Source organism: Castor canadensis, chromosome 18, assembly GCF_047511655.1.
Source record: "Castor canadensis chromosome 18, mCasCan1.hap1v2, whole genome shotgun sequence".
In the NCBI taxonomy this organism is placed as follows: domain Eukaryota; kingdom Metazoa; phylum Chordata; class Mammalia; order Rodentia; family Castoridae; genus Castor; species Castor canadensis.
In genome coordinates, this window is record NC_133403.1 from 41,467,097 (window position 1) to 41,491,592 (window position 24,496).

A 24,496-nucleotide genomic window follows, 5' to 3' on the forward strand; every position below is an offset into this window, starting at 1 on the left:
AAGTAAAACTGGCTGAAGTGACTGGCTGGGTCAGGGTGCTCCTTTGGACAGGAGGTGATGGGAGAAGACCTCTCTGAGGAGGTGACAGTCCTTAAATAACCAGGAGCCAGCCACACATGAGTCAAGGCAGGAGCAGCCCGTGCAAAAGTCCTGAGATAGAAACAAGCACAGTGGGTGTTTTTGTTTTTCTGCAGTGCTGGGGATTGAACCCGGGGCCTGTGCATGCTAGGTGAGTGCTCTACTACTGAGCCACCTTCCCAACCCACAGCATGGACCAAGACAGCTGAAAGGGTCTGAATTATAAAATGTGCATCCAAATTTTCCAGACAGGTTGGTGACTTTGTATGTGACAGCTTTCAGGCCAGAGAAGGTTCCCAAAAGGAACCTTGTCATTCCAGGAGTCAATGGCACAAAAATTCCAGGTAACCCCAGAAAGGAACTTCATGGGCCACTGAGTCAAGGGAGTCAGCCCAGATTTCTTAGGGACCTGCACTGGGGTTTGAACTCAGGGCCTCGCGCTTGCTAGGCAGGTGCTTTATCACTTGAGCCATGCCCCCCCCAGCCATTTTGCTTTAGTTTATATTTCAGGTAAGACCTCTGATGGCAATCCTCCTACCTCTGCGTCCTGCATAGCTGGGATTACAGACGTGCGGTACTATGCCCAGCTCAGGGACTCTTACCTCTTGTAGTAGGCCAGTTCCTCCTGTAGCAAGAAGACCTTGGACTTGAGCTCGTTCCTCTCATGCAGCACATCCCGCAGCTCCTGCAGCGTGAACCGGGGGCGGTTGGGGTCCTTCAGATCCAGGGCCGCCTTCTCCGAATCTGAGGCACACTCCTCTTCACCGGGCTCCATCTGGAGGAAGTACTGTTAATGAATTCCTGGCAGCTGCCGCCAGCGCCCACTCCGCAGCCCCCCAGGCGGTGAGCAGCCTGCTTGGGGTGCTGGTTTATTTTGATCACTTGCGGGCGGCCTCTGCGCATGGTCTGTAGTTTCCCTCTGGAGGTGGAAGCCAGCGGCCACCTGTTCATTGTTGGCATCCCCCGCCCGCCACCGCACTCGGGGTCCATTACACACAGTCAAAGGCACCCCAGAAGACACACCGACTGCCTCCAGCCACCACCCTCACAGATCTGCTGTGCTTTCCTTTCTGGGTTCCCCTCCCCTGCTCTCACTAAGACCACTGCTAATCGGACCAGAGTGGGTGGAATCAACCCTGCACACAATTCTCAACTCCTTCTTCTTTATTTTTCGGTACTGGGGATCGAACTCAGGGCCTCACTCACCCTCGCTAGGCAAGGGTTCTACCACTTGAGCTATGCCTCAGTCCTCCTTTTTCATTTGACACAAAGCCACACACACCTTCCTTTTCCTTTTCAGTGGCCTCTGGCATCTTGCCAGACAGGGGGCAAACCTGGGCATTTCTCCTGGATGGGGGACAAACAGGTGGATCCCATACGAGGCTGAGTCACCTACCCTGGGTCCAGCCCTCTCCTCCTGCCTTATTCTAGGACAAGGGAGTCTTTTTAAATGAAAATTGTGGTGAAATACATTTGACAGAGTTCACCACGTTTGTCCCTTTCACAATACAAACATCAATGGCATTTAATGTTATGAAACTGCCCCTCTAATTCCAGAACCTTCTCCTCACTCCTGAAGGAAAACCCTTACTCAGTAAGCAGTCACCTGCCATGCTTCCTCCCCCTCAGTTCCTGGCAGCCACCAGGAACCACCAGGAAGTGGCCCGTTCTGGACATTTCCTATCCACAGACTCACGCAATGCACGGCCCAGTCAGCGAGCCCAGTTCAAGGTTCACCGTGTTGTCACACGTATAGAGAAACTTTGTTCATTTTCCTGGCTGCGTAATATTCCACAGAGGAGGGACCTGACTTTGTTTACCCGTTCTCCAGCTGATGGGCATTTGGCTAGTTTCTACCTCTCGGCCACAGTGAGCAGTGATGCTGAGAACCTTTGCAGCGTGAAAGGATACACACCTAGGCAGGAATGGCAGAGTCTCACAGTGACGGTGACTCCAGCTTTTTGAGTTAACTTTTCTGTGTCAAACTCTTTCCCGCAACGTGCACTATTGTACAGCCCACAGCCATGCCCGAGGTTTCCAATGCCTCCACATTCGGGCCAACACTTGCTTTTTTTTTTTTTTTTTTTTTTTCAGTACTGGGGTTTGAACTCAGTGCCTACACCTTGAGCCACTCTGCCAGCCCTTTTTGTGTTGTTTTTTTTTTTGAGATAGGATCTCATGAACTATTTTCCCAGGGCTGGCTTCTCCAGCCCTCTGCCTCCTAAGTAGCTGAGATTACAGGTGTGAGCCACCGGGGACCGGCTAACACTTGCTATTTTCCTTCCTTTCATACATTTTTCTCTTCTTCCCTTCCTTCCACTGCGCTTTGAACTCGGAACCTTGTGCTTGCTAAGCAGGCGCTCAGTCACTTGAGCCATTCCCCAGGCCTTTTTTGCTTTATTTTTCAGGGCTGACCTAGAACAATGATCTCATTTATGAGCCACCACACCCAACTTATTCGTTGAGATAGGGTCTGATAACTTTCAGTCTGGGCTAGCCTCAGACCATGATCCTCCCAACTTCTGCCTCCCAAATAGCCAAGAATACAGGTGTGAGCCACTATGCCCAGCCTTTTTTCATTTCTTTTTCCTTCTTCCCTCTCTCCCTCCCTCCCTTCCTGTTTTGATGCTGGAATAGAACTCAAAGCCTTATGTATGCTAACCTCATGTCCTATCACTGAGCTATACCCCCAGCTCATTTTTTTCTTTAAAAAAAATTTGTTAACAGCAACGGAGGCTTGCAAGTAGTCCCCAGGTCAGCTGGCCGGTGGTCCATCCTTTCAAGGTAGCCTTCAATGTCACGGCTATCAGTAGACAAAAGGCCAGGACAGCAGGTGAAAAGCTCTTCCAGACAAAGGGGCACGGAAACAAACAGCTCATCCACACCCCGACCCTGAGCGGGCACTGGACGGTGGAGGAGGAGACTCCAGCCCAGGCAGTGGCACAAGGCCCAGGGCTCTGGAAGGCAGGACCGAGAGGCTCTGGGTCCTGAGAGTCTAGGACAGGCTGTTCTGGGAAGGGACACTTGAAAGGAGACACCAGCAGCCAGGCAGATCATGTGACAGGAGAGCCACAGCAGCAGGTCTTGGGTGGGGAGGGTTCGGCCCACACCCCACCCAGACTCAGAACTGGGGTCAATGAGGGCAGTGGGGGAGAAAACCTGATATCTGCCCCCAACAAAGAACCGAGGAGATATGTACTACTGACTCAGAAGACTGGGTCCTCGCCATCTTCAGGACAGCTCCTCGCATCACTGGATGGCCATGGACTGAGACGATGTCCCCAGGAAAGATCACCGTCAGCAAGTGACTGGTACACGTAGGAACTCAGAAATGCCAGTTCCCTTCCCTGCCCTTCCCCTGCCCAAACTTGGAGGTCTCATACTTATTCAGGTATTTGCTTTGTTACAAAGGGACCTATAAGCTCCCAGGAGAAACCTACAAGGCTAACATAATAAATAGGGTGCAGAAAAGTCGGGCATGGTGGGACACACCTGTAATCCCAGCACTGGGGAGGCTGAAGCAGGAGGATTGTGAGTTTGAGGCCAGCCTGCGTTAGCAAGATCCTGTCTCAAACCCTCCCCTCAAAGTGAGGGTGTAGAGACATCAAACTGGTGAGAATCCGGGAAGATGTTACCGCAGAGGTGGTGTCTGTGTGTGGGATCCTGATGCATGTATAGGAGTTTGCCACGAACTCCAGGCACCCATGGGATAGGTGAGAGGCTGCATTCCAGGAGCCATACCAGTGACCATCCCCTCCCTGCATATGGTTTGGCCCTCATCCTCACTGTGTTCTAAACTGTAGGATTGGCCACCCCGGCCCACATCCCCCACAAAACACAGGGCTGGTCTAAGAAGCCACTGCCCCTCCACAGCCCTCGTCCTCCCTTGCTTGGACCCCACATGCAGGGGCAACCCCCTTCTGTGGCCCAAACCTCAGACTCGGACTATGCAGGGCCACCTGATGGGGTCCCACACCTTGGGGGACAGGTAGAGCCTTTCAAGAGAACTCCTACAGCCTCACTGCCCGAGGGCTTTGGGTGCCCCCAGCACCTTCGTTTCCCCTCTCGCCCTCCATAAGCCAGTGATCAGTGATATTTTTTCTTCTTCTCCTTCTTTTTTTTTGAGACAGGATTTTGCTATGTAGCCCAGACTGGCCTCGAACTCACAATCCTCCTGTCTTGGCCTCCTGAGATCACAGGCATACACCACCATACCTGACCAACCCAATGATATTTCAACATCTGGGTTCTGTGCTCTGAACCCTCACAGCTGGGGCGACATTTCCCACACCTCCAGTGAGTTGTAGTCACCCGACGCGGAAGGGCGGCCTTTGAACCTGAGTTCTCGTTCTCAGGAAAGACCTGCAGGGGAAGGATTTGATCCAGCAGAGCTTAAGGGCTCAGCTGTCCCAAATGCAGGTACAGGGACACCTGGGGCTCCCCTGGGCCATGACTGAGAATCCAAGCGGGCACTTTCCCAGGTGGCAGTTTGGTGATCGGCAGCCCTTCTAGGCCTATTCCACGAGGACCGGGGTGGCTTGGGCCACCTCTGATAAGCTGGGCCTCTGCCCTTGTTTACTGCTCCCTGGAGGCTCTCTGGGCTGCCACAGGGAGATACCCTGAGGCCCAGCTGCTTCTCAGGAGGCCCAGGAGACCAGCTGGCACGCAACAGGCCTGTCCAGAGGCCTCAGGGGGCAGCAGCCTGGATCTGGGCCTCCATCCCGAGGCCTGGCCTCCTGGGAGGGCTCCCTGCCACCTGGCTCACCAGAGTGCTCTAGGAACACACTTCAGAGCAGGTCCTGTCCCAGCAGATGGACTGTGCTCTGGCCACACCTGGGACCCCAGGGCCCAGCAGGCATAAACTCAGCCTTGCTTCACTTCCAGTCACCAGGCCCTCACCTTTCCAAAAAGCCACCTAAGCAATCAGCACGTGCGAGGCAGAGAATCCAGGGCCCACCCAGCATCTGGAGGGTCTGGAGGGTCACTGGGAGTCAGGGAGGGTGCCACAGGCCACGTCACGCAGCCACTCAGCCCACAGGCTGATTCCAGCATAGAGGTTCCAGGAGAAAAGCAAACGGGTTGTTGTTGGCGGCTGGAGGGGACTGTGTGACTGCTGGTGAGCAGGGGACTTCTTGGGGTGAGGGAACGTTCTAGATACTGGTGATAACCACACGATATAGTGAATATATAAAAAACCATTGCACTGTATACCCCTCACACCACCACCACCAAGATCTGCTCCCTAGAGGTGAGCTAGACAGTTTCACTTTTGTCTTTAGCAGTGCTGGGGTTGGAACTTGGGGCCTCACACATGCTAGGCAGGCGTTCCACCATGGAGCCGCACCCCCAGCCCCGAACGGGATACTTTAAATGCTGAACTCTGTGACATGGGAACTCTGTCTCAATAGCATGATCTAAAAATACACAGGGGGCCTCGTCTACTAGAAGTCACCCTGAGTGCAAATCAGGAAAGAATCAGTCAGAGAGGACGGTACGAATCAAAGAGAAAGCCAGACACACTGAGGTGATCGAGAATGGAGTTCTCTCTAGCTCTAGAGTCCTCTGTAGCTCCTACCTGCCACCCCCAATCCTGCCCTAGGACTGAGCCCTACCCAGCCCCTGGCTCCGCAGCCCCTGCTGCCTGGAATAGCCTGACCCACATTCTGCTGGAAGCCATACCCATCCCACAAGGCCCATGTCTTGCTCTGCCTCTGTCTCTCTCTCCCTCTCTCTGCAGTGCACAGGATGGAAGCCAGCCCTCTAACCCTGGGCCACAACACTGTCCAAATGCTGAAGGCAGCCCTCCCTTCCCCTTCACTACGCCTCCCTCTTCTCAGTCCCCCCCACTGAGATTGGGAACCCAGGATCACGCCTGTAATCCTAGCTATTTAGGAAGCAGAGATCAGGAGGATCAAGGTTCAAAGCCAGCCTGAGCAAATAGTTCATGAGACCCTATCTAGAAAAACCCTTCACAAAAAAAGGCTGGTGGAGTGGCTCACGGGGTAGGCCCTGAGTTCAAACCCCAGTATTGCAAAAAAAAAAAAAAAAAGTCAGGGACAGGCCCCAGGTTGCAGGTGGCAGGGAAGAAGCCACAGAGCCTTGTGTCTGCCTATTAGTCAACAAACACCCTGAACATCACTCCACAGGGCCGTCTGAGTGTGGGAAAGACACTACACCTCGTTACTGCCCGTTTCTTCCCTAGCTGGGAGGCATGGAATGGCTTTGTCCTCATTGCTAGACATCTGAGTCTCATGACTGGTCATGGTGGTGTCCCTGGGATCCAGGTGGCTCTGTCCTGAAGGAAGAGGGGGGGTGGCCACCCAGATCATGGCCTGGTGGCTCTGTCCTGGGCATCAGCCGAGGCTCCTCCATCCACTGCTGTGGAGTGGCCCACCCCTCACCTTCTTGCCCTGACTATGGCAAATGGTCCCAATAGCTGTGTCTGCTCCTTCCCCACTCATTGTCCTCCATAAAACTCAGGCACTACTCCCATCCCTGGACTGAAGCCTGGGAGACAGTCCCCATCTCCCCCTGCTCAGAGCCCTGGGTGACATGCAGGTGTAGCTGTGATCACCACCCACCCCGCATCCATGGGGCTTCAAGGGACACCACCAGGACAGTCATGTGACCCACAAAGGCACAATGCACATATGCTTGACTTCGGGCGACAGTGATTGGCTCAGTGACTGACCAATGAGAGGACTCTCAGAGACTTTTGCCAGGACCCTTGGGAAAGAGGTGCTCACATCACTCATTGGGACCACGTGGTCAACAGTGACCCCAGTGGATGAACAGTGCATGGCATATGCCCAGTAACCAATGGCGACCTCAACACCCTGGGCAGGAATGCTCCAGGCCCAGCTCTGCCTCTGTCCTGCTGTGTGACCTCGGGCCAGTCCCTTGTTCTCTCTGTGCCTCCCACCTTCTAAAGTACAACAGGGAAAAGAAGGTGACTGTGCCCCTCTCAAGCCAGCCCTGCACACCCTCCCATGTCACCTGGGCACCAGCTTCCCACTCACCTCGGGTGCCTCCTCCCCGTTCTGTCTGAGCTCGCCCTGCAGCCTCTCCCGCAGCTTCCCGAGTTCTGTCCGCAGGCTGCCCATCTCCTGCTCCTTGGTCTGCAGATCCGCCTCCAGCTCCACCTTCTGTTCGATCAGGGCCTTCCCCTGGGCCTCCACCACCGTGACCCGGTGCCGAAGGTCATGGTTGATCTTCATGAGCCGGGTCTGTTGCTGCTGCAGCTGTAGAAAGAGGGAGGCCACTGTGCAGGACTGCCACGGACAGTACCTCAGGTTGTGCACTGCGCAGGGGAGAAACCACCTTCATGGATACATCTTTGTTTGAATTTTTAAATTTTTTTTTGCAGTAGTGGGGTTTGAACTCAGGGCCTACAACTTGAGTCATTCCACCAGCCATTTTTTGTGAAGGATTTTTTTTCAAGATAGGGTCCCGTGAACTAGTTGCCCGCCATCCTCCTGACCTCTGCCTCCTGAGTAGCTAGGGTTACAGGCGTGAGCCACTGGCACCCAGCTGAGATTTATCTTTTAATGACTCTGTTGACACCAGAGATGGGCAATTTGTATATTTAACTGAGATACTTTCATGGCAGATGGGAGCTAAGTAGCTTGTTAAAATTAATATACTGTGACAAATTCTGACAGATGGAAGTCACAGGCCTTTTTCTAATTCAGGCACACAGGCACTGGATGGGTTCTGTAGAGAGGGGACCCAGCTAAGTAAGCTCTGCCAGGGCAAAGGGGCTGAGCAAAGGCTGGCGGGGCCTCGGCCTCCCGGTGTGGAAGGGACCATGTTACTCCCCCAGCAGCTGATGCGCCTGGCAGGGCGGGGGGACAGGCTCCGGTGACACTCACCGCCTCCACGTCCTCGTTCTTCAGGCCCAGCTCCCTGTCCTTGGCACGGATCTCGTCTCGCTGCTTGTCCACCACCTCCTTCAGCCTCTTCATCACCTGCCGCTCACGCTCCGACATGCCTGGGACACAGGTGACAAGGCAGGTGAGCCACCTCCCCTCCTCGGCTTCCCACAGGGACTGGACTGTGGCCTCCAGGCCCTCCACGTGCTCCCTGCGTCCAGCCCCAAGTCCTCCGCCCTGGCTGTTCTTCTGCTGGGACCTCCTTCCTCCTAACCAGTAGCTGGCTCCCCTGCCTGTCTGGCCTCAGCTCAAGTCGCCTCTGCATGGCCACCCACCTTCTCCACCCTGTGACTTCCTCCAAGTCCCCTCATGCCACCCTCATGGCACCTTTACAGTGGCCATGGGTCTCGCACATTCTGTCACCTGTCACCCAGTGGAAGATGATACTGTGCAGAGGCATACAGGGCAGGCTGCGCAGCTGACAATGACCTCCTGTGTATTGGCCATTCTGGGACTCAGTGTCCACATCTCTGAAATGGGGCAGTAATTGTTCCTACCCTAGTTGACTGTGAAGATGAACTGAGTCAAATCTTACAGAGCACCGAAGCCAACACCTTGCCCAGCAGGTGGTCAGGAGCTGGCCAGCGTCTGCTGATTTACCACCAGCCCCTCGCCCTGCCCACCCCTGGCTAGACCACAGTCAGGCGAGTGAGGCCTCGCTTCGAGGACTCACTGTCCCACTCCCTGGACCTCAGAGACTGTAGACAACAGGTGCCTGTGGCTCACACCTATAATCCTAGCTACTTAGAAGGCTAAGCTTGGGAGGATCACAGTTTGAGGCCAACCCCAGAAATACTTATGGAGTCACCAGCTCCAAAATAATCAGAGCAAATTGGACTGGGGGTGTGTCACAAGCTACAGCACCTGTTTTGTAAGTGTGAAGCCCTGAGTTCGAACCTCAGTCACACACACACACAAAGAAACTAAAAGTTAAAGGGCTGGGGACCATGGCTCAAGTAGCAGAGCGCCTGCCTTCCTAGTAAGGGTGAGGTTGTGAGTTCAAACCCCATATGGATCAAGAGAGAGAAAAAACAAGTTAACAATTCATATATCGCAATCCCTTTATTTTATTTTTTTCAAATTAAAAAACTTTGGCAGTACTGGGGGTTTGAACTCATGGCTTTGTACTTGCTAGGCAGGCGCTCTACTGCTTGAGCCCTGATGCCAGCCCCTCAACTGCTCTATTTTAAAGAGTCCCCATGGAATGTGTGAATGCCTGGGAAGGGAAGGTTCTACTTCCAGCCAGTGCCATGGGGCAGAGGCGGGGAGGGGGGGCTTGGCTCTCGTGTTTGGTGCTTAATTTGTTCATCTTTTATAGTAATAATGAATTTATGGCCGGGTACAGTGGCTCAAGTCTGTAATCCCAGTTACTTGGGAGGATCACAGTTTGAGACTAGCTCAGGAAAAATGTTAGTGAGATCCCATCTCAACCAAAATAAAAGCTGGGCATAGTGGAGCACGCCTGTCACTCCAGCCAGGTGAAAAACAGGAGTGCAGCTCAGGCCAACCCAGGCATAAACTCAAGATCCTATTCAAAATGTTTACTGAAGTCAGAAGTGGAGTGGCTCAAGTGGTAGCGCGCCTGCCTAGCAAGTGTGAGGCCCTGAGTTCAAACCCCAGCACTACAACATGAATGAATTTGTGTATTAGGGTTTATTTTTGTTTTGGGGTACTGGAAATAGAACCCAGGACTTCAAGTGTGCTGGGGAAGCACTCAACCGCTGAGTTACCCCCCACCCACTCCCTTTTCTTTAAGTTTAATTTTGACACAGGGTCTTGTAGAGTTGCCCAGGCTGGCCTTGAACTTGTGATCCTTCTGCCTCAGTCTCCCAAGTGGAGGTGAACAACAAGGGTTTTTTTAAAAGGCAGAACACCACCAGCACCACAACACATGCCCGCACTGACGGCTGCCCTCCATCTACACGTGACGAACACACCTGGATCTTGAACTTCTGGCCGCTGGAACTGGGAGGGAATCAATTTTGTTGTTTTAATTAAACCACCGGGGTTTTTGTAGAAATTTGCAATGGCAGTCCTGGGAAACTCATGGAGCCAGCATGTGGAGAAAGGCCCAGGAAGGCACCCTGGCAACTGAGCTGAAAGTCACGCCACCCAGTGTGGGTTCAACTGGCATCACTTTGGTTCTTGGGGACACCTTTTATTGCGTACTGGCCCTGGGCCAGCTCCGTATGTGACACTGCCTTTTCCTCAACCACCCCGGAGATTAGGAGATGCCATTCTCACGTGACGACATGACAGGTGAGGAGACCCAGGACTGGGATGGTAAGCAACCTTGTCAAAGCCACCTAGTTGGTGACGGAGGGACTGGGACTTGAACTCAGGACAGCCTCCTTCCAAAGCCTGACCTTCAACTGGACGTTTCCACTCAGCAGCCTCCGAGACCATGCCCTGTGGGACCAATGCTGCCAACTGAGCACTTGACAGGTGCAGTGAGTCGACAATACATCCAGCCATGGATGGACGGACGGACAGACGGACAAATGGGCAAAGTGCAGCACATACATTCCATGGAGACCATTTCTCAGCCTTAATAAGGAAGGAACTCTGCCATTAGCTACAACACTAATAGACAAAGGACAAGAACTGTGAAAGCCCTTTACGTGGGGCACCCCACCGAGAGCTGTGGGGCACAGGGAGAGGAGCAAGCGGGAAGTCAGCGTTCAGATGCAAATTTGTTCTCTTCATGTCTTCTTTTCTTTCTTTCTTTTGTTTTTTGGCAGTACTGGGGTTTGAACTCAGGGCCTTGGGCTTGCTGGACAGATGGCCCAGCAGTCAGTGTTTGATGGGGATACAGTCTCAATTTTGCAAGAGGAGGTGCTCTGGATGTGGTTGGTGGCAATGGACACGTGACAATGTGAGTTTGCTTACTATTGGGCCATTCATGTAAAGAGTGTAGATGAAGCCAGGCACCAGTGTCTCATGCCTGTAATCCCAGATATTTGGGAGGCTGAGATCAGGAGGATCATGATTCGAGGCCAGCCTTGGATAAGATCTCAAGACCCCAGTTCCAAAATAACCAGAGCAAAATGGACTGGCAGAGTGGCTCAAGTGGGAGAGCGCCTGCTTTGCAAGCTTGAAGACCTGAGTTCAAACCCCAGTCCCACCCCAAAAAAAAGGATGAATACAGTGTTATACTTCATGCACTTCCACTACACACACACACACACACACACACACACACACACACACACACACACACACCCCACACTGGATTGCAAGGTCTTCAGATGATCAAAAAGGAATTCTAAACACCCCACTGGTAGCACAGCGTAGACAGGGCACGATTTTGGACTTATTTGGGCTGGAGGGAAGGTAGTACTGGAATTACGTTCACCTGCTTCTTGTTACTTTTGCTAACGTGCCCACGAGAAAAATCCCACTTCCTTCCATTTCGGTTGCCCAGCTGTCTGAGGCCACCCCTGAGAACATGGCCACATGGTGGACTCCCTCTGCGCCTGGTGACTAAGGATTTTTTTGCAGCCCAGTATTATGGCCACCTGTAATTCACTTTGCTAACAGGTACTTTCTGTTTGGTGCCCTCCAGCTGACAAGATGGATCCTCAAACCAGGGGCAGGAAGGTGCTTTTAAATCTGGAAGCTTCCAGGAGTGGGACACAGGAGGGCTCTGAACACAGTGCCCTGTAGGTGCTGAGAAAGCCACATGTCCCATGCAGGGATGGCTCCTCTGTACCCGTCTTCACCCCTCCCAAGAATCTGATGGGTGCACCTCTAAATCTGCGGACAGCCCCTAGCTTCTATCCTGCACCTGCTCAATGTCACCCTTGGCCCCAGCTCCACCTTCTTTCTCCCAGGGACCCATGTGCCCACTGTTTGTTCCTCTGGGGGGAGGGGGAAATGCTTTGTCCTCATGTTCCCACAGCAAAATAAAAATAACCAGGCAAACATGTGTGGCACCTGCCAGCCTCAACACCCAGCAGGGGCAGCAGCAGAGAGAAACCGAGCAGCTCCCACCGCCCCTGGGGAGCTGGCCGGCCCTGATGGCACCTGTGGGCTGTTCATGACAAGCCTGTGGTGATCAGGACCTGCAGAGGCATGGCAGAGCTGGCCCCAGGAGGCCATGGGCACGCAGATGCGGGATGTGTGGAGGTGGCTCAGAGCTGAGGGGGCCTGAGGCAGGCAGGGGAGTGTACCCTGCAAAAATGTCCCCGACAAAAAGATGACATGTTCCTCTATGAAGTTCAACTTAGTTCCCATGTGATCCAGCAATTCCACTCCTAGGAGGGTCCCCAAGGAACTGGCAACGTCACAAGGGACTGGTGGCTCACGCCTGTAATCCCAGCTTCTCAGGAACCAGAGATCAGGAGGATCGCAGTTCAAAGCCAGCCCAGCAAGTAGTTCATAAGACCCTATTTTAAAAAACCCTTCACAAAAATAGGGCTGGTGACTCAAGGTGAAGGTCCTGAGTTCAAGTCCCAGTACCGCAAAAAGAAAGAAAAAAAAGAACTGGCCACGTGTACCCAGGTGCTCACCAAGAGATGCCCAGAGCAGCCGAAAGATGGAAATGACCCCAAACAGACCTATCCCGCCACACAGCAGAAGATTCCGCCAGAGGGAACTTGGAAACAGGACACTAAGTAACGGGGAGACGTGAAAGCCCGCAAAGGATGTTGTCCCATGTGTACAAAATGTCCAGAGTAGACACTGCCGAGGGACAGGAAGCAGGTGATGGCTGCTTGTAGGATTGGGGTTTCTTTTTTATTTTTTCTCTTTTTTCTGGCAGTGCTGAGGTTTGAACTCAGGGCCCCAGGCTTGCTAGGCAGGCATTCTACCACTTGAGCCACTCTGCCAGCCCTTGCTTTAGCTGTTTTCTGGAGAGGGTCTTACACTTATGCACGGGCTGGCCTGGAAATCCCCCTAATTATGCTTCCCAAGTAGCTGAGATGACAGGTGAGTACGACTAAGCCCAGCTTTTATTGATTGAGATAGGGTCTTGTGAACTTTCTGCCTTGACTGGCCTCAAACCTCGATCCTCCCGATCTCTGCCTCTCAAGTAGACAGGATTACAGAGTGACCCACTGTGCTTGGTGGTTTCTTTTGTTTGGTTTTTAAGACAGGGTATTTCTATGGAGCCCAGGCTGCTCAGGAGTTCTCCATCCTCCTGCAGTATTGGATTACAGGTGTGCACCACTGCACCCAGCATTAAAATTTCTTTTTAAATTTTATTTTTATCAAGTTTTTAAAAACCCAAACAGAACAGCCACAATAACAAAGTAGCCAAGGTATAGAACAGCCTGGAGCACATTATTGTGGGGTGGGGGAAGGGGAGATCAGTGTGTAACTACACAGGGTGAACACACATGAATCTGTGCAGAGATGCAGGGCCTGGCACTGGTGATCTCCCAGGCTTCTCGGGGCAGGGATCTGCAAAAAGGGCACCCAAAGAAGCAAGGGCAGACATGGTGGCCCATGCTTGTGATCTCAACTACTCAGGAGGTGGAGGGAGGAAGAGCTGGGTCTGAGGCATAACTGAGGGACCCTAGCTAGAAAAAATACGAAAGTAAAAGGACTTGGGTGCCCTTGCCTAGTCAGCCTGAGACCCTGAGTTCAAATCCCAAAGCCTCCAAAAGAAAAAAGAAAGAGAACAAAAAAGAAGTGAAAGTGAGACCAAATTTTCACCATAAATTGTTCTGTATTGTTAGATTTTTTTTTAAACCATGTGCATGTATTACTTTTCCTAGAAAGTAAAACATTTAAGAAATTGTCCACATCTGCACAGGCCAAGGCAGCAGCAGAGACTCCAGGCTCTAATCCCCACAGCACAGTCTAGGTCTTCTGCTCCGTTCTATCAGTTACTAACCGGGCTATGCCAGGCACGCCTGTAATCCCAGCACTCAGGAGGCAGAGGCAGGAGAACAGTGAGTCTGAGGCCAGCCTGGGCTACATAGCACAACCCTGTCTCACTAAATAAGTAAATACAATTTCCCACTGCGATTATAAATATAATTCCCTCTTTGTTTCTGTCCACTGCTTTTGTTTTGTTTTGTTTTGTTTTTGTGGTATTGGGGTTTGAACTTAGGGCTTACACCTTGCGCCATTCCACCAACCATTTTTTTTTTTGATGGTTTTTTTTTGAGATAGGGTCTCTTGAATTATTTGCCCGGGCTGGCTTTGAACCTCGATCCTCCTGATCTCTGCCTCCTGAGTAGTTAGGATACAGACGTGAGCCACAGAGCTTGGCTTCTGTCTACTTTTTAAATGACTGTTTTTAACATGTATAAGTCAGGGGTTTTTAACATACTCCCAAAGTTGAACAACCATCAACACAACAAAATTCCAGAATGTTTTATCACCCCTAAAAGACACCATCCCCTCTCCCTATTGCCTGGCTAACAATAATTGGGGTTTTTTTTTTTTGGTGGAACTGGGGTTTGAACTCAGGGCTTTTTGTACTGGCAAAACAGGAGCTTTACCACTTGAGCCACACCTCCAGGCCATTTTGCTCTGGTTATTTTGGAGACAGGGTCTTGCAAACTATTTCCCTGGACTGGCCTGGAACCTCAATTCCTCCTAATCTCAGCCTCCCTACTAGCTGGGATTACACATGTGAGCTGCTGCACCCAGCTATTTATTCCATTTTTACAACAGGGGGCGACTTAGGCACACAAAGGTCAATGACTGATCCAAGTCACACAGCAGCTGAGTTTTGGGGTCAGGATTTAAACCTGGCTGGTCAAATGCTTACAACTCCCAAAACTGTTTCCCTTACACCAGACGCATCTCTACCATGGGAACCGAAGGAAAAGAGAATTCTAGACCTGGACTCAACGCTGCCCTTTTTCTTGGTTCCTGCAGTCCTTATCAGTGCCATACTTCACTCCCACAGAGTTGTAGCCAGAATTTCTGAAGTTCAGAACCGTCCTACATAGAATCCATCTGTGTCACATCAAACAAGAGGATGGGGGCTTGTGTGGGGACCCCATGAGTTTGCTCAGTTTGAGATTGCTCATGAGCTGCAAGAGGCAGGACCAAACCCCTCTGTCTGTCCTCATTGCCCCAGCACTGGCACGAGCCTGGCGTGAAGGGTCCAGGTGCAGTTTCCAGGACGGATGGCAGTTTCAGGGCTCCAGTGCCATCAGATCTGGGCTGCTGTCTGGCAAACCTGCACTTTTGCCAAGCAAGAGCCTCAAGTCCCTTCCAGCACACCTAGAATAAAATCCAAGTCTGGCCTGTAGGAGGCCAGGTGATCTGAGCCCTGCTGGCCCTTCAGGCCTCACTTCCAACCACCCTCAGCCTCAGTCACCTTCAGCTGCTACCACAGCCTTGGTTTCCCTAAATGCTCTTGTGCCAGGGCCTTCACACTTACTTGCTTCTTGCCCAAGGTACTTGCACTGTGTCACCTCACCAGGGCTCAACGATGACCTCCCCAATGACTGTACCTAAGGGAGCCCAGATCACCATCAGATGTCCGTTTTAGCTTTTCTATGGCACTGCTCCCCACCACGGTTATTTGTTCACTTAGTGACTGCCTCTCTCCTCTGTGCTAGGAGCTGATCTTCAGGAGAGCAGTGTCTTTGTCTTGTCCAAAGTGTCCCCAGGGCCTAGAGAACAGCCTGACCCATGCAGGGGAACCTAACGGCGGTGCAACACCTCTCTGTCATCATGTGTAAACTGAGGCTAGCCAATTTGTCTCTGGCACAGTTAGGGTGTGAATGCACAGAACTACAGGAGCCTAAGTCTCCAGCCACGAGACAGCGAGCACCCAATGACCCCGACGTGACCCAATGACCCTCAGGACATGGCTGAGGTCAGGATTGGCCCGACCTGGCACCCTGGGCACCCCCTTACCTTCGTGCTTCTGGAACTCGTCCTCGGACAGGCCGGCGTCCTTGTTGTTGAGGTTGGTCATGAGCTGCTTGTTCTCCTCCTGCAGCTGGGCAATCTGGGAGAGGAGGTCCTGTGCCTCCCCACGCCACACGTCCTCCACCAGCTCCAGCTCCTGCCAGGGTGGGGACAGCACAGGTCACAGCCTGCCACCCATCCCGAGCTGCTCAGGCTGCTGGGGCTCCGAGCCCCGCTCCCCGTAAGAACTGGGCCTGGGCCAGGTGCGGGGACACAACTTCAGTAGCCCCCTTCCTCTGGGGCGACCTGCAATGGTGCTGGAAGAAGCTGGCCCATTTAGAACTGCTGGGGACAGTGCCAGATTTCTTAGCTACTTGGTGATGAACAGCCCAGAGACGCAGGGTCCTGACATCTCCCACTGCCTCAGGGGGTTGTATCCCCTGGTCCTTGAACAGACAGTTGGACAAGGTTCTCTCCAAGGGATAAAGAGGGTGCAAGGGCCCTGGGAATGCCCAGGCTGACAGAGCCACTGTCCCAGATGTGTCCTTTGATGTCTGACATAGGCATCTCTGTTTCTCTCTCTCTCTCTCTCTCTCTCTCTCTCTCTCTCTCTCATTTGAACATACATTAATAGTACAAAAGGGTTTCACTGTCACGGGCATCTCTTCAAAGCGTCTTGAGCAAGTCACTTAACCACTCAGAGCAAGTCTGTACAAGGATATAAACTGGGAACCCTCCATATGTGGCTGGTGAGAATGTAAAATGGTGAAGCCACTTTGGAAAACAGTACGGCAATGGTGCACACCTGTAATCCCAGCTACCTGGGAGGTAGAGATCGGGAGGATCACCGTTCAAGGCCCGCTCAGGCAAAAAGTTCGCAACACCACATCTCCACCAATTAAAAAAGAAAAAAGAAAAGGAATGAAATGGTGCTGTGCAACAGTGGGGATCATCCTGGAAAACTGCTGAGGAAAGAGGCCACACACAAAGGTCACACCGAAAATCACACTAAGATTCCACCCTCACCCCTGTCAGAATAGCCATCATCAGCAACACCACCACCAACAGGTGTTGGCGAGGATGTGGGGAAAAAGGAACCCTCTTACACTGTTGGTGGGAATGTAGACTAGTACAACCACTCTGGAAAAAAAATTGGAGGCTTCTTAAAAAGCTAGACATTGATCTACCATTTGATCCAGCAATACCACTCTTGGGGATATACCCAAAAGACTGTGACACAGGTTACTCCAGAGGCACCTGCACACCCATGTTTATTGCAGCACTATTCACAATAGCCAAGTTATGGAAACAGCCAAGATGCCCCACCACTGATGAATGGATCAAGAAAATGTGGTATCTATACACAATGGAATTTTGTGCAGCCATGAAGAAGAACGAAATGTTATCATTCGCTGGTAAATGGATGGAATTGGAGAACATCATTCTGAGTGAGGTTAGCCTGGTCCAAAAGACCAAAAATCGTATGTTCTCCCTCATATGTGGACATTAGATCAAGGGCAAACACAACAAGGGGATTGGACTTTGATCACATGATAAAAGCGAGAGCACACAAGGGAGGGGTGAGGATAGGTAAGACACCCAAAAAACTAGATAGCATTTGTTGCCCTTAACGCAGAGAAACTAAAGCAGATACCTTAAAAGCAACTGAGGCCAATAGGAAAAGGGGACCAGGAACTAGAGAAAAGGTGAGATCAAAAAGAATTAACCTAGAAGGTAACACCCACGCACAGGAAATCAATGTGAGTCAACGCCCTGTATAGCTATCCTTATCTCAACCAGCAAAAACCCTTGTTCCTTCCTATTATTGCTTATACTCTCTCTACAACAAAATTAGAAATAAGGGCAAAATAGTTTCTGCTGGGTATTGAGGGGGTGGAGGGGAGAGAGAGGGGGCGAGGGGTAAGGGAAGGGGTAGAGGAAGGGGGGAGAAATGACCCAAGCATTGTATGCACATATGAATAAAAAAATAAAAATAAAAATAAAGAAATAAACAGGGCATTGAGATTTTACCAGGGAAAAAACAAAAAGACAAAGGTCACACAGTCCCTGAACCTATTTCTGTGAATGTCCAGAACAGACAAATCCAGGGACGAAGGACAGACGGGACTGTCCAGGGCAGAGCTGGCAGGGGAGGGGATGACTACTAAGGAGTGACTGTTAACTGGAAGGGATCTCTTATCAGGAGTGGGGAGAATGTTCTAGAACTGATCATGATGACAGTTGTCTGAGTATGTGCTACCGACAATGACCGCTGATCAGATGGTGTGTGAATCCTACTCTAAAAGTTACCAAAAAAAAAGGCCTTTTGGAAAAGTGTGCAGTGGCAGTTCACAGAGCACTCGTGCTGCCACCTGTATACACTGGTGGCTGAAGGTGTGGCCCGGAGTCCAGGGACACATTTGAGTCCAGTTTCTGCTGCTCGCTGGTTGACCCTGGGCAAGTGATCCGCCCATTGGGCACCTGGGCATGAGGAATCCAGGGTCATATCCTCCTTTGGGGGTGCTGGATTACGTGCTCGAGATAGCGGTCAGCGCCCAGAAGGTGTGTCCAAGATGTGTCTGCCGGTCCCCACTCCCCCTAAAATCCATCCCCAGCTGCCAGGTGACCGGACACCCAGCATGCCCCCGCTCAGCGCCTAAGTAATCTTCCAAATCCTACATCCTCTACCAGCTGGTCTGTGGCACAGGGAACCGGAGGGAGTCCCCAAGTACACAGCTGTGCTGCAGGGTCACCAGGGGTGGCTAAGGGAAACGTCGGGTGACAAGTCCTGGAATGATGGACAGGACACGTGACCTTCTCACACAGCCTGGAAGCAGAGCCAGGCTCTTCCGCCCGGCTTCTGTGCCCCCTCTCCGCACGGACAGAGCCGGTGCAGGGTTTGCAGAGTGTCCAGCAGAGCGACCCGTGTGCCGATCCCTGGACCCTGACACTACATCACCGCAACGTGGCCACAGGGACTTTGCAGATGTGACTGAGTTAGGATCTTGAGATCTGTCTGTGGGCCACAGGGTCCTTACGAGAGAAAGGCGAGGGGGTGGGGGGGGAGGCCATAGTCAGACAAAGTGGGGACAGATGCGGAGGTCTGAGTTCGAGACTGGAAGAAGCTACACTGTAGCTCTGAACACAAAGGAAGCGGCCACAAGCCAAGGAAAACAGTCTTTTGGAGTTGGGAAAGGCAAACACTGAACACAGTGAACACAGCCTTCCCACACCTCTCTTTTTATTTTTGGTACTGGAGTTTCAACTCAGGGCTCCACCTGAGTTGATTTTAATGTCTCTTCAGAGCCCAGGATGCACAGCATTTTCCTTCTCACATGCATTAGTGTGAAAATTGTCCCTGAGCTGTCCTGCATTTTTTTTTTTTTGGCTGCACAGGCCATCGGTGTGTGATGGTTTCCACACAGCATGGCTTTCTGAAGCCTTGTGTGTGTGTTGGACCCTGCTTGAGCTGACCACGGAGAACTTGATCCTGCCTCAGGTGCCTCAAAGGCTCCTCCAGGAAGTCAGTGCCAATTCACCAACCATTTTGCCTCCTCTCGGCACCAACCATCCCCAAACTCCTCGCCCAGCCTACAGGGGCCAGCGCCTCCCCAACTTCATGTCTCATTGCTCTTCCTCACTCTGCTCCAGCCACACTGCTTTGTGATCCTTGCACATGCTGGGGCATTCCTACCTCAGGACCTTTGCACTTGCCATGTCTCCTCCCTCAATTGCCTCCCCCTACACCTCTCTGTAGCTGTACTGGGGCTCAAACTCAGGACCTACACCTTGAGCTACTCCACCACCCCTTTTTGGTGATGGGTTTTTTCGAGATTGGATCTCTTGAACAATTTGCTTAGGCTGGCTTCAAACTGCGATCTTCCTGATCTCTGCCTCCTGAGTAGCTAGGATTATAGGCATGAGCCACCGTAGCTGTCTCCTTATGCTTCATGCAAATGTAAGCTCACATTATACCTCCTCAGCAAACCCTTCTTGACGGACCCCCATGCTAGCTAGTTCTTTCATTGCTCCCTGTTGATATACTTAACAGGCTGATTGATATACTTTAAAAAAGACAACAAAAAAAACCTACCTGCTCACTGAGTGTGGTGGTGTATGCCTGTAATACCAGCATTTGGGAGGCTGATGCAGGAAGATCACAAATTCAAGGTCGGCCTGGGTTACAGAACGAGACCCTGTCTCAAAAACCAAAATTAAAAAAGCAAAAATAAAGCCAGACCCACCAGGCACTGGTGGCTCACCGCTGTAATCCTAGCCGCTCAGGAGGCAGAGATCAGGAGGATCGTGGTTCAAAGCCAGCCTGGGGAAATAATGTGTGAGATCCAATCTCAAAAGAACCCCATCACAAAAAAGGGCTGGCGGAGTGGCTCAAGGTGTAGGTCCTGAGTTCAAACCCCAGGACTGAAAGATAAATAAATAAATAAATAAAAATCTCCCCCCTCGTTCTAGAATTATACCATCCTACACAAGCCCGTGTGACCTCTAAGCACTCAAAATGTGGCTGGTGTGGACTGAAAGGAGCAGTGAGGGTTAAGTCCACACTGGATTTCACAGCTGCGGGGAGGAGAAAGAGTAGACAGTGTCTCATGAGTAATTTTGCCCCTGCATCCGTGCTAAGATGCAGACATTTGGTTCTCCTGGGCTCTACCTAATACTTAACGTCAGGGCTTCAGACATGGCTCAGGTGGTAAAGCGATGGCTTAGCAAGCACAAAGCCCTGAGATCAAACTCCAGTACCATAAAAAAGAAAGAAAGAAAGAAAGAAAATAAGCCAGGCCCATAAGAGCCAACCCTCACCTGTCTGCCCAGCACCCAGAACAGTGTCTGGGACACAGAAGTCAAAACACATTCGGGGGCTGGCGTGTAGTTCAATGGCATAGGACTTGCTTTAGCATGCATGAGGCCCCACACTGGACTCCCTAGCTCTGTCAAAAATAGAAGAAATGCATTTGTTGACTGACTGAGTGACCAATACAGGCTGTTTATGGGGCATGCAAGCACAGCCACAGCTACTTCAGAGACTTACTACTTTCTGAAGACTGCTGTGTGACTCCCCATCTTCCATCACCACCCACTGCCTTTGCTCTACTCGGTATCACCTCTTCATTTAGAAGGGGTTCTGAGACTCTGGCCCATCAGCAGGGCTGCAGGCTGAGGAAAAAGACAGAACAAACTGTCTCTGGGGTTGAGTGATGGGTCAAACTGGGTCTAAGTGTCTGCAGGAGGACAGGGTACAGCCTATACTGCAGCCACATTTGGGGAGGGGTGGAGAGAGAGAAAGAGAGAGAGGGAGAGAGAGAGAAGGATAGACCAAGGGCATATGAAGATTTCTGTGGAAACGGCACCGTGAAAAACCTTCGAGGCTGTAGAAGGAAAATCAGAGCCTCTCACGACCCTAAAACACCACGCACCAGGGCCTGGGCTGGGGAAGGAAGGGTCGGTCCTGGCTGTTTATGAATAAGCGCTGTCCTGAGCACCAGGTGCCACAAGTACAGCTGACTGAGAATGTCACCTGACCTAGGGCCTGGTGACCCCCGTGGTTCCCAGTTGGGCTGCTCAGCCCAGCCACATCAGGGTGGAGACAGAGGTGTCACCAGCACTTCCAGCCCTGTTAACAGAGACAGGTGCGAGAGCAAATGCACCACCCTCTCAGACCTCCTAGGCTTTCGGGGCAGGAATGGAGATGGGTCTCCAATGTCAGCTGTGGGCATCTCAGTGAGAGTCGCCAGGCCTGAGGTAGCAGTGACACCTCAAAGCCCTTGCTAGGGGGAGTTCTGGCCTAAGGACCCTGCATGCTAACCCCTAATCCTCACCACCCTACAGGGCTCAGACTGATCATCCCACCCGTCATGGAAACCAGGCACAGAGCAGCTGGGTGACTGTCCAGGAACGCAAGTCATGGGGTTTGAAACCAGGCTGTCTATTTTCAATGTCCCTTCTCCTAAGACTCATGAAATTAATTACAGAACTGAGTATTCCCACTCCCAGCGTGACCTCGGAAATCGGAAATGCCTCCCAATGGCTCTTTGCCTTCCAGACTCCATGGCAGGAGACCCAGGCGGGGACACACAGTGAGACTCAGCCATGGGGCTCTTAACTGCCCTGCCCTTCCGGTTTGTCTTCAGGTTAAGGCTGGAAACTGAGCTTGGGCCACTTTCTTTGAAAATATCACAGCACCTAGAGGGTGACCTGCCCGGAGGCTCAGACAAGCAACGAATTTCCTGAGGCCACGCAGCAAGCCTGGGCACCCTCATCCCCCAGGGAAAGGCGTATCCTCTCCTTCTCAGCCTGAAGGGTCCTGGGCTGAGGTTAGGACAGGAAACCACGTCTCCCACTTCCTTTTCCCCAGGCACCTTGGTGAGTCTGGTCTAGTCTCTCTCTCAGCTGGGAGGCCCTGATTCAGAAAGAGTCTTGGCTAAGGCTAACCCCAAATCATCCCCTTCTCCCCAATGGGGGGGGCACTCAAATTACTTCCCCTCGGGCTGAGACTCTCTCATCACCAACTTGGGACCATCCCCCCTCCCCACTCAGACCTTCTGTCTCATCTGTAAATGAAGGTAATTCCTACCTACAGAGCTCTGGAAGGGTTTAAGATAAAATCAAGGCAGGGAGAGCACCCCAGGGTATGGACTAATAGAATAGGGGAGCCTGGGAAGAAAGTTGCAAATGTGATCCCAGAGAACCAGGGACTCATTGGCTGGAGGTCAGGTCTCATTGCTCTGAGGGAGGACAGGCGGCTTGAGGTAGGATGAAGAAAGGAGTTTGCTGTGATTAGTATCACATCTTGGGTAATGCCCATAGGCAGGAGGGTTATTTCATTTCTGGAAGAAAATAACATCAACTACTTCACCTGTATCACCCACTTAGTTCTTATTAGCTGGGGGACCCTGTTGTGATTGTCATTTGACAAATGAAGAAACAAAGCCCAGATAGGTTAATCAACTTACCCAAGGTCACACATTAAATGGTACCCGTAGCTTTGAAACTCAGAACTGACTCCAGGGAACGCTCTAACCTGCTCTGCCCCTGGGTGGCGGAGGGCCAGTGGCCTCCGTCCCTCTCCCAGTGTGTCCTCCTCTGGTCTAGTCCCCGTGGACACGCGCACCCCTACACGAGCACCCTGGGGTTGCCTGCGCCCCACTGCCCGGATGGGCAGCCCGAGGCCGCTGCCCACCTTCTGGTGCTTGCGCTCCTTCTCGATGCGGTCCATCCTCTCCACGCGCAGACGGTCCAGCTCCAGGCGCAGCTCGTCCAGCTCGGGCGCGACGTGGTGGCGGCTGACCAGCACCTCCAGGATCTCCAGGACCCGCACGACCTTGGGCATGAGGCGCGCGATGGCCTCGCAGCCGTGCTGGTCGATGACCCGCTCGAACTCGTGGCCCACGAGCGACGCGATGTCGTACACGTCCATGACGGTCAGCTCGGCCACGTTCTTCTCCAGCGCCGACTCGGCCGCCAGCGCGGACCCCCGCTCCTCGTCCATGGCGGGGTCCCGGCGACTGTCCCCGGGCCAACTATGGTGCAAGTCCTAAACTTGGGGCGGCGAGGGCCCCCCGCGCGCTCAGCGGGCCGAGGACGCACGGCGCGGGCATGGGGCAGGGGCCGAGCCGGGGAGCGGCGGGGGCGGAGGCCGAGGCGGAGGAGGCCGAGGAGGAGGAGGAGGAGGCCGCGGCGGCGGTGGCGAGGAAGGCGCGCGTGCGCAGGGCCGCGGCGCCTCCCAAGTTGGGAATCCGACTTGGGCGCAATGGAGGCGGCGGGGACCAGTCGCAGCGCCGCCCGCCGCCCTCGGAAGCCGATCTCCCCCGAGCAGCGCCCCCCGCGCTCGCGGCCGGGGAGGAAGGGCGGCCCGCCGCTCCTCCGGGAAACTTTGGCGACAGCGGCGAGGCCGAGTGACCGCTCGCCCCCGCGGGGATGCCGCGCGCCCCGCCCCGATCCCGGCCTGGCGAGGGGCGCGCCCGCCTCGCTCCGCCCGGGGGCGCCCTGGGGGCCGGCGAGCCCGCGCCCCACCCGCCGATCCCGCAGCTTCCAACCCCCAGCCAAGGCCCCCCCACTTCTGCCTGCAACCGGACGGGGCTGTTCCCCCATGCACCCCCAATCTGTCCGGACGCGCGCCCCTTCCCCCCGCCCGGTCCCGGCTCCTCCTCCCCCGCCCGCCGCCTGGGAGGGGTCGAGGCCACCCGGAGGGGACCCGGTGAAGAGCGCCGCCGGTCTCGCTGCTTTGTGGGGTGGCGTCCGCCTTGGACAGGAGTGCAGGGGTCAAGAGGTGGGCACCCGGGAGGGGCTTATCCTGGGGAGAAAGCGGGGACCCCCCCACGCCCAGGCCAGCAGACTCTCCCTGCAGATCCGGTCACCAGGCCGACCTAGTGGCTCCCGGCTCCTCGCTCCGCAGACGCAATGGGGGAAAGGGTAGACAGGGCAAGGGGTCCTCTGTCCCCAAAGCTGCCGGGCTGCCCCGCCCGCCCAGCCCCGACCATTAGCGGTTTCTTGTGACATAAACACCACTTCACAGTGGAGGCCAAGCCGGGATTTGAATTTCTGGATCTCGGCGCCAAGAGATTTCTTATCCCAAGCCCCCTGTCCTTTTGACTTTGGTAAGTACACTGTCCAACAGACCACAGATCACCCCAGGAGGGCCTTTCCTGACC

The 24,496-nt window shown here is 53.2% G+C and overlaps 1 protein-coding gene across 4 annotated transcripts in view; it reads right to left on the minus strand.

Annotated features, from left to right (window-relative positions):
- Rilpl1 (Rab interacting lysosomal protein like 1) overlaps positions 1-23,480 on the minus strand; it is a 33,020-nt gene extending 9,540 nt beyond the window's left edge. For all 4 annotated transcript variants that reach the window (XM_074061142.1, XM_020159412.2, XM_020159413.2 and 1 more), the window contains exons 1-5: positions 23,026-23,480; positions 15,837-15,987; positions 7,950-8,068; positions 7,098-7,319; positions 681-853 (exon numbers count right to left, since the gene is read on the minus strand). In XM_074061142.1, the coding sequence (XP_073917243.1) occupies positions 681-853; positions 7,098-7,319; positions 7,950-8,068; positions 15,837-15,987; positions 23,026-23,334 (974 nt within the window). In that variant the 5' untranslated portion in view covers positions 23,335-23,480. The remainder of the gene's footprint in view (positions 1-680; positions 854-7,097; positions 7,320-7,949; positions 8,069-15,836; positions 15,988-23,025) is intronic.
- Between the last annotated feature and the right edge of the window lie 1,016 nt (positions 23,481-24,496).